Genomic DNA, 10,279 nt, shown 5'->3' with positions numbered 1-10,279 from the left:
TATTCCAAAGTTGGGAAAATAATAGAAAATAAAATTAAATTAATCATGACTCCTTCTTTTCTCCATTTTAAAACAAATCAATGCAGCAACAAAGACCTATGTTATAACTCAAAAACTTCAAAACTCAAGTTCTTGTCTGAGCACCTATGTGCCAAACCCAAGTTGCTGTTGGAAGTGTTGAGCTCCCAAAATCTGACTCAAATCAATCCCAGCTTCAGACTAACTTCACTGTCTCAGTAAAATTTGGATTGGGACACCTAAAGCCCAGTTTTTGTGGGGGGAAAATTTAACAGCTGGTTTTGAATATAACTGCATAATCTCATATATACAGTTAAGAAGAGACAGCAGTCAAAGAAGGGAAGCGAGGAAGTGAATTAAATAATTTTTTTAATTTGTTACCCAGTTTTCCTCTTTACCTCATGGTAGCAAGGAAACATTTTAAGTCATCTTTATCGTTGCAGCAGTCAGTAGGCAGAAACCAAGCACAGATAATAGTCTTTCTGATCTTCACTCAGCAGAGGAAGAACAGTCCTCTTCTCCCAATTGACTGTTTGATGAAACACTTCTCCTCGCAAAAAATATGTCAATGGGTATTTTGAAATTTAATTTGAACTACTCAGATATTACCAAATGGATCTGGGATTTGGGCAGAAACTTGTCTCAGTGACATGCACATGGAAAAGTTAACAGATTAGTTAGACAGGCACATTTTTCAGTGCAAGTTACAAAGAAAAGATTTTGTGATGCTTAACTGCTGCTGTGACTACTGTCATCGATTTAAGGAACTGCATTCCAGCCAGTTACACCTGTACTGGGGCTAACAGCTACTGCTTGAAGCAGCATTTCTCTCTATGGCAAGTTCATTAGAAGGTTTACCTTGGGAAGTGTTAGAAAATAGCATTTGAGATGCTGCTGAGCTTTTCTGGAACAGGAGTTAGCAGAGGACATTTACAAATCAGCAAGCTGCTCTGGACCTTACGTTCTGGGGGATGCCTCTCTTTCTTTCACAAAGAAGCAGAAGTATAAATGTGGAGTATTTATTATGGTTTTACCTTTCTCAGCTGGAAGAAACTGAGCTGCTGCTGCCAGCTCTAGGGAACACTCATAGGCAAATAATGCATTTCCACAAAGCCTGAGTAACTCTCAACTGAAGCAGCTCTTCCAGAAAGGCATCTTGTACTCAGGAAAGTGTTGAAAAATGAAGGATCCACCATGTTTCTTCATAGCTTGTTCCAGTGATTAAGCTTCTGTACTTTTACAAGTGTCATCTTGTTTTAAATTTGAATTTGTCTGACTTCTATTTCCGTCTGATCTTTATGTCCCTTTTCCCCTTGCAGCTTTTTTTTCAGTGCCAGGTTGGACAGAGCTTTGAGCAACCTGATCTAGTGGAAGATGTCCCTGCACGTGGCAGCGGGTTGGAACTGGATGAGCTTTAAGGTGCTTTCCAACATTCTGTGATTCTGTGCCTTTCTCTGTTAAAGTGCCCTGTGTTTCCTGTTTTCTCCCTGAGGAGATTCTGACACATCACAACCATATTTTCTGTCAGCTTTCCTTTTAATAAGTGTCATTGCTTCCAGGAAATTAAATATCGCTTTTGCCCTCTGCACCAGATGTAAAAAACTCAATGCTGTGCTGACTTTGTACCCAGACTGTTGTTGGGAGCCAGCCAACAGGAGAGGCCAAGTTGCTCTGCCCTTGTCAGTGTTCACCCGCAGGCTGCCAGATGCAGATTTTAGCAGCAGCAACTCAATATGTTAGCTCAGGATCAATGATAGAAAGAATGGATAACCACTTTCCTAGCAACTCCAACTAACAGAAATAAGCAGGGATTTCTCAGAGGGGTATTTTTTTGTGCTCTACTTCCAACTACTTCACTAGTTTTAAGGTAAGCATTTAAGAACAATACCGTTCAGGTGGAAAGCATCATCATATATGCGAAATACACTAAAGTGGGATTAGGCTTTTTCTCATTCCAAGCAGAATGCTTATTAACTAATTCATTACACTAAAGTGGTTAAGTATAAATTATTTATGAGGAATTCATTTTTCCTCATTTTGGGTTCCAGCCATTACAAATTTGGCTCTGCAGCCACAGCTGTTTCTTCTAAAAACTAACAGCTTGAGAAAAACAGGCCAAGTAGAATACAATTCTGATTTCAATTGCAAATATTTAGAAATTTAAAGAAAGCCAGCAGGTAAAAGCACTGGATATTTTTCACTGCTCTAATAAAAGCTCAATCACTAAGTAAGTTAAAGCCAAACTATCAGGGTGCCACAATGTCCTGGGTTTAGCAGCAGCTGTCAATTTTTTCTCCTTGGTAGCTGGTGCAGCGCTGTTTTTGACCTTCGGCCTGGGAACAGTGTTGATAACACCCGATGTTTTTACTTACTGCTCAAATGGTTAGTCTGACCAAGGACTTTCTGAGCCTCATGCTCTGCCAGGGAGGAGGGGAAGCTGGGAGGAAGTAGAGACAGGACACTTGACCCAAACTGACCAAAGAGGTATTCCATACCACAGCACGTCATGCCCGGGATGTAATTGGGAGTTACCCGGAAGGGCTAGTTCACTGTGGGGCAAGACTAGGTATCGGTCAGTGCTCGATTGGGCTGGGTATTACCGGTTGGTGGGTGGTATTGCATTCTCTTCCTTTGTTATTTCCTTTATCATTATTATTATTGGTGGTAGCAGTAATGGTTTGTGTTATACCATAGTTATTAAACTGTGCTTATCTCAACCTGTGGGTGTTACATTCTTTTTGATTATCCTCCCCATGCCTCCGGGAGCGGAGGAAGAAAGTTACTGCTGAGCAGTGCTTAACACAGAGTCAAGGCCTTTTCTGCTCCTTACCCCACCAGTAAGTAGGTTGTGGGTGCACGCAAGAGCTGGGAGAGGACACAGGCAGGGTAGCTGACCCCAGCGGACCCAGGGGTTATCCCACACCATATGGTGTCATGCTCAGCAGGAAAAGCTGGGGGAAGGAAGTGGGGGGAAGTTCAGAATGATGGCTTCCCAAGTAACTGTTATGTGTGATGAAGCCCTGCTTTCCTAGATATGGCTGAACACCTGCCTGCCCATGGGAAGTGGTGAGTGAATTCCTTGCTTTGCTTTGCTTGCATGTAGAGCTTGTGCTTTACCTGTTAAATTGTCTTTATATCAACCCATGAGTTTCTTACTTTCAACTTTCTAGTTCTCTCCCTCATCTCACCAAGGAGAGCAAGTGAGTGGCTGTGTGGGGCTCAGTTGCTGGCTGGGATTAATGCAAATAAGCATTTTAAAAGTAGGATGAACTTTTAAGTGGAAGAAAGAATTTTCTTCTTTCTGACATCCACCTTTATTTAGCAAAGACAATGACATACAGCAAGTGCACTCAACCTGGCAGGAAGATAGTTTTAAAACAGCACAGCACAGGCTCTCAGAAGGGGCATCTGTCCTGCAGCAGACCCCAGTTTTGGCTCCTGCCATGCTCCAGTCTCAGCAGCAACTTGGTCTTGTGTAGGCAAAAGGTGTTCATGACTGATTATGTCTTGTCCCACTCACTGACAGTCAGTATTACCTAGTTTGGACTGACTTTTGTCTAGTGCCAGAGGAACAATAACCACCTTTGGCTGTTGCTGGACTCCTCTCACATCTGTTGCCCAGCTCAGACTGCGCAGACATGATAACTGAACACTCGCAGCCTGGCACCAACAGCCCTGCACTGCTGTTCTGCCCCATCCCTGTGCAGGGGGGAGCTCAGCCCATCCACAGCCTGCCTTCCAGTGAGCACAAGCGCTTTGCTATGAACCAGAGCACGTTATTTTTCTCATCCACAGCCAAGGAACCAGGAGGCACAGGCACTGTATCACTGTATCACAGTATGTTAGAGATTGGAAGGGACCTCAAAAGATCATCTAGTCCAATCCCCCTGCCGGCGCAGGAACATCTAGATAAGGTTACAAAGGTTACTGTACACCCCATGCATGAGGTACTGGCTCCCCCGGGAGGATCCTTGGGGAAGTGCTCGCAGCAACAACTGGGGAATGAAATCCACAAATCCATGGGAGCAGGCACGGCTTCCAGAGCCCCCACTCTAAGTGACAATTTTGAGAGTATTCTTGTAATTAGGAGCATAGAGATTTACATTGAGTCAATTAACTTTTCACAGTGGCCGAGTCACGACACTGTCTAATTACTCAATCAGTTTTTGCTTGTGCTTCTCCACTTCATCATCTGTTAGAGGCCTCAAATTGAAGCTGGCAAAAATTGAATGTTCTCACTTCAAAGCCCCTTTCCCAATTCTCTCTATTCATCAGCTTTATTTTTGCAGCCATTTATAGACCTGGCTGATGTTGCAGATACCGATAAAAGAATTTAAAGAGACTTATGTTGGCAAATGATTGTATTACACTTTAAAGAGGCCCTAAAGATTGACATAATTTTTAATTACCAATAACACAGGCAAAGCTAGAAAACAGTGGTTGTTGTGGATCAGAATAGTGACTCTAATTCAAGTAAATGTGAAGAGATACAACTGCCTTTGTTTGAAAAATTCAGAGTTCAAAATTACTGCGTGAATACTTAACAACACAAATTGTGGACTTCAAACCACTCACTCAAGAGCAAAGAAGTACTGGGAGGAATGCCACCAACTTTTTCATGTAGTCTTAACTTCTTCATGCCATCCAGCTACTTACTAAGGGAAAATTAGAAAGGATACGCTCAGTAGTATGTCATATCCCATTTTTCACAGACTTCTTTCTCCCTTCTGTATTTCTACCTCATATGCTGCTTTTTTTTTTTTTTTTTTAAAATGTGAGCAGTTCTGCAAAGCCATATAAAATTATGGCTTATTAAAACCAGGAACAGGTGATGCCATATCACAGTGCACTGACACAGAGAAGAGCCTTAGAACCACAAATCCACTTTTTTTTTTTTTTTTTATTAAAATAACACCAAGTTTAAGAAATCAATGCAGTGCAAAGGAACTTCAACTCATCATCCTTAAGTATGTAAACTGCATTCCCATCCTGACATGACTGACATAATACAGAAACACTATCCTAGGCGAATATCAAAGTTAAAGACTGGCATGCTGGGCAAGGAAGGTTCTTATTCTTTGCAAGAGTTCTTTCTTTACGCTGTCTGGTACCAAGGCTGAAACACAAATAAGAAAGCAAGAAGTAAAAAACCAGGACAACATGGAAAATATGCTAATACTGACCTTTCACAACAGCTATTCTTTTTTTTGTTCTTGCAATTCTGTTAATACCTGAAAGTAACTGAAGCTACTTGATTCTCATATAGCACACCTATATTTTTCCCATTTAAAATGGTGTATTTATATGTCCTAACACATCCATGTTTACATTTTCTTACCTCTGCCTTTGGGAGTGATTTCTGCCACCAAATCGTCAACAGTAACATGCTCTAATCCTTTTTCTTTAATAACATCTGGGGAAGACCAAGAATTATATTTTTAAGTCTTTTAGCACATTAATTAGAAGACAAAACCTATCCCAATAATTAAGAGACAAAACCTGCAAACGTAGGTCATCAGAGGATATGAAGTAGCATGTGACCTAAATGTAACTCAGTGCCTACTGCATTGCACAGTGGATTTATCCTCTCATTCATACCATGGGTTTAACAATGCAAACTTGGAATTACTGATGCATCTTGATCAGCTCATATTTTAGAATCAAACACAACACAGTTTAAGATTATCTGAGCATTACCAGGTGTCTGTATTGCTTGAGTGTTGTAGCGCTTATCTCTTCAAACACATTATTTACATGATAGGGATAAAGAAATGCGGTTGGAAAAAGACTCTGGAATATATAGCAAGAGAGAACACAGTGACAGTAAATGCTCACTACTCCTCCTAATTGGTTTAAATAACACCTCTGTATTTCAACAAAGTAAAAAAGCATATCTGAAAGAAGATATGCATCTACAGCAAAACCTAGATTAAGATATGCTGTATGATTAATGCATATTAGCATTTAAACAACTGTTTACTTATAGTACCTTGAAGACCTAAAGATGCAAAATCAATGCTGAGAAGAAACTTCCAATCAGCAGCATAAACCTGAGGTTTTTTTTTGTGGAAATGTGAATGTTTTTAACTGTATCCACAGGACTGACTGTTCAAGACACTAAATCCATTTTCTGAACTGACATCACATGAACTATTAGTACACTGTTTTTCTTGGCTGAATTTCCTGTTGAAGATAACCCTGGATTGCTCAATTACTGGTTGTAACCCACAATGGCAAGAAGCTCTAGAACAAGCTACCAAAAACCACCCCAAAACCCCCAGCCCAACAATAACAACAACAGACACTCCCCACCCCACCCCCCCAATTCCTCTCTGTCCTTTCCTTTGGAGGCTGTTGGGCCCTTAACAGGGACAAATGAACTTCTGCTTGCAGTTACAGTTCAAAGTACTAATATAAACCAAACATTTTACATAACTTTCCTATAGCAGAGTATATAAAGTTGAGAAAGCAGATAAACATCCCTTCCACTACCTGTACTACTGAAATGGGGAACCTCTGGCAGTGGTATCAGGCAGACAACTGCCAGCATGGATCATTTCAGCCTTTTCTGCAAATCCACCTATGAAAACAACACACTGTGGAGACAGTGTTCTCACAGGAGAATGGATAATTGTTACATAAGCTCTGAATAATCCTGAAAGATACAGCAAGGCCATGAGAGGCCCAAAGAAGCTTAAGCAAGCAAGATAAGAAGAACCTGGAATTCACTGAGTTATGAGAACTGTGGACTGCTGGCAAGCTTTTGAGGTCAATTTCTCACACCTGTGTTTAACCAATTATATGTTAGTCACTAAGGGTCTTCAAGACATGTATCCAATCATAATATGCCAAATCACTGTAAGCACATGTAAGAAATAGTATACAAGGAGTTAAGGCTTTGTAATAAACGTCTTTTGTCTGATCATACCGATTTCTGACTGAGTCCATATATATTCTGCAGCAACACACTCAGCCCTATCAAATGAAAAGTTTTGTGATGGAATATTCAGTAGCTGGGCACAATAGACCAAATCAGAACTAAAGCAAAAGCTCCAGGCATTTGTTATTTGTTTTAAGGAAATTTCATTACGTGGTAGTATTCCTGGTTGCTGAAATACTATTTGTAAATCTCATATAATTTACAAGCCAGTAAATTGTAGCAATGCTCAATACTTAACTCAGAACTAAAGATTCAGATATCTAGAGGTTCATCAGCTTCTTTTCTCTCATCTAAGTAGGTGATCTTACTTTCAAGAATTGTACTTGGAAAGAGTACAAATGTACTTCATCTCCCATGTGCAAACAGAGTTCTTTCAAGCTGTTAAGTTGCGTATCACTTATTTGCTCCATCTTCTTCTATATTGTTTTTTATTCTCCAGTGGTAAGGAAGTCATCTCTCTCAAAACAAAAAGCTGTATCATCATGAATATGTAGGGAATCAATTCCAAGACTTTTCCTCCTGAACTTAAGAAGGTTCAGATCAGAAAAGAAGTGTGCAAGATGGCAAGCTGCTTTCTTGCATGGAAAACCAATTGCCAGGGATACCTTCCTCTTGCCCATGTCTTATTTAAATTGAGTATTACACAGCAAAGCCTTCATCTGGGACTTTTACTTGGCCAGAACTTCAGCTGATTACAAAGGACATTAGTTATTTGACCCTTGTTACCTTTGCAGTGTGCCTTCAGCTGATCCTTCCAGCCGCATTCGATTAATTTGGCTCTAAGCAACTCTTTAAGGCTGTTAAGACAATATACAAACTTGTTAGGAACAGAAAACATTCCTGACAGCTTAACTATGTTTCAGGATGACAATTAAGTCTACAATTCACACAACAGAACTCCCAGACCAGCAGCAGAAACAGCTGAACAGCATGTGAACCCTAACGTGAATGAGTAGTAATTTCAGTTTACCATGTTGGACTGAGAGGAGTTGGCAGCTCAGAAGCTAATTTCACAGTATTTCTTTCAGGCAGCATTAATGCTGCAGCCACAGAAAAGAGGTAGAAGCCCTTGAGTCACTTGAACTGCTCAGGTCTACTCTGTCAGCATATGTATGCTTACTTTAAAAGTTAAAATATTTCACCTGAAAACAGGCCTTCAAGAGAAAATCTTCCCTCTTCCCTTCTAAAAGAAGAATTCCATACAACTGTTTTCAACAGCAGTTTATCTTCCCAGTTATGCTTTACCTCTTGTTCGGTGAAGACAAAGGGACCAGGTATCTTTCTAATGTGGTTAGCAATTATAAGCATAAGCAAAAAGGATTCAGGCGTTAAAATGGACAAGACTTACAACAATCTGCTGCAATGATACATCTACTCCATGTATCAATAGAGAATATTGAAAGTTAGCTAAGAAAGTGAAAATTAGTACTGATCATAGAAATGCTCTGATAAAACTTGCTTATAATACAGCTTTTGATGTCCTGACAAAACTCTTCTCACTGTTAGACTAAAATAGTTCCCAATACCATTTCAAGAAATTGCTTGCTCTGCTGAAGCGCTGTGAAATCTCCAGTGGGATGGTCACAACCAGGAAAGGAGCACAGTGTAGACACCGTGTCTATGAAAGGTTACACTGGGCACAGGGCTATGTGATGACTTAAGGAGAAGACTCCTTCTCATACACGCCTTGAGAAATAAAGGAAATGGAGCTTTTGGTGCATGGTGTTATGAGTATAGTGAAATGATGATGCGGATGCATGGCCAACAGGCCAAGGGAGATGATTCTCCCCCTTCTACTCTGCTGAGACACCACACAGAGTACTGTGTGCAGCTCTGTAGTTCTTAGCACAGGAAAGACATGAACCTATTGGAGAGGGTCCAGAGAAAGTCCACAATAATGATCAGAGGGACAGAGCACCTCTCCTGTGAGGAAAGGCTGAGAGAGTTGGGGTCATTCAGCCTGGAGAAGCTCCAGGGAGACTCTGTTGTGGCCTTTCAGTTCTTTAAAGGGGCCTATAAGAAAGCTGGGGAGAGACTTTTTAACAGGAGCCCTTGTGACAGGACGAGGGGTGATGGTTTTAAACTAAAAGAGAGAGATTCAGGCTGGACGTGAGAAAGAAGTTTTTACAATGAAGGTGGTAAAATACTGGCACAGGTTTCCCAGAGAGGTGGTGGATGTGTCATCCACAGAGACATTCAACACCAGACTGGATGTGGTTCTGGACAACCTGATTATTTAAAGATGTCCCTGCTCATTGCAGGAGGGCTGGACTGGATGAGCTTTGAAGGCCCCTTCCAACCCAAACTATTTATAAGTCTGCTAATGATATGTAACTATAATGCAAATAAAACAGACTTAAGAGACAACAAAAGGCCAAAACCTAGCTGCCACACCACACTGCATAATTCAATTGTTTACCTTTATTGGGATCGCTAGAATGACTTGCACAAGTGCTGTTTTATGTGTTCCGTTGCATATTTACTTCCCTAACATGAGACAAATACACAGGAGAAAGTCAAATAGGGAAGCTTTGTCTCATTCTCTTTATCAGGAAATAACAAAATTTAACTGCAACAAGTGCATTTTAATGGTGATTTTTATAAGAACCAAGGGCAAAAAATGCTGGAATAAGAAAAAGCTAAGAGTTTAAGAGTTCATAAGCCAACCACCCCCTCCTTTATTTTTCTATCTCCCCTTTTCAAGTGAAAAACTAACATAAAACTGCTCCAAAGGCAAAAATAAGATATTTTTTAATACAGCTTTACATAATACATAAGGCTTTCACATGCAGGTATTTGCAGGATTTAGCGTTAAATCTACTTAATCTTTACTTCTAGGAGTGGCTCATGTTCGATGGTATTTTTCAAGTGGCACGGAATCAGAAGCCTGCTTACCGTTCTCGCTCTCCTGTTTCTATTAGCTTTTGGTTAATGGTTGCTCTCATCTGGGCATCTTTGTTCATGTTGGAAGTCCAGGTTTTTCACAAACGACAGGGCGCAGATGAGGGGCTGACCACCATCCGTGTCACTAACATAACAAAAGGAAAGTCACTCGCACAGTTACAGACAGCACCACGCCCGCTGCTAACGACCGGAGAGAGCCCCGGAACCAGCACCAGAACAGCACCCGCCGGGCCGGGCTGCCTCGCTCTGGGGTGCCGGTAGCTAACCGAGCCGCTGAAGCGGGCGCGGACTCCCCGCATCCCGTCCTTCCTCTCCTCCCCTCCCTTCCCGCCCGCCCGGGCTCCCCCCGCGGCCGAATCGGAGCTGCGAGCACGGGGCAAGGCCCCAGCAGGCCACGATCCGTCGCTACGGGCTCAC

General features: G+C 41.4%; 1 protein-coding gene across 1 annotated transcript; it reads right to left on the bottom strand.

Moving 5' to 3' along the window:
* Positions 1-4,619: 4,619 nt before the first annotated feature.
* On the bottom strand, positions 4,620-10,166 carry ENY2 (ENY2 transcription and export complex 2 subunit). Its single transcript, XM_061373417.1, has 4 exons — positions 9,854-10,166; positions 7,685-7,755; positions 5,357-5,431; positions 4,620-5,134 (listed from the first exon to the last, which is right to left on the bottom strand). The coding sequence occupies exons 1-4, from the start codon at positions 9,919-9,921 to the stop codon at positions 5,058-5,060; spliced, it is 291 nt and encodes a 96-aa protein (XP_061229401.1). The 5' UTR covers positions 9,922-10,166; the 3' UTR covers positions 4,620-5,057.
* Positions 10,167-10,279: the final 113 nt, after the last annotated feature.

This window comes from Neopsephotus bourkii, unplaced genomic scaffold (genome assembly GCF_033783945.1).
Source record: "Neopsephotus bourkii isolate Nb327-2 ecotype Australia unplaced genomic scaffold, CSIRO-AGI_Nbou_v1 NB_1630, whole genome shotgun sequence".
NCBI lineage: Eukaryota > Metazoa > Chordata > Aves > Psittaciformes > Psittacidae > Neopsephotus > Neopsephotus bourkii.
This window is presented reverse-complemented; position numbering and strand designations above follow the sequence as displayed.

Coding starts and splice junctions, on each gene's coding strand:
- ENY2 (XM_061373417.1), bottom strand. CDS start 9,921: ATGAACAAAGATGCCCAGATGAGAGCAACCATTAACCAAAAGCTAATA. Junction 5,432..7,684: donor GCTGAAGGCACACTGCAAAG/GTAACAAGGGTC, acceptor GGTCTTCCCCAG/ATGTTATTAAAGAAAAAGGA. Junction 5,135..5,356: donor AATCACTCCCAAAGGCAGAG/GTAAGAAAATGT, acceptor TTTGTGTTTCAG/CCTTGGTACCAGACAGCGTA.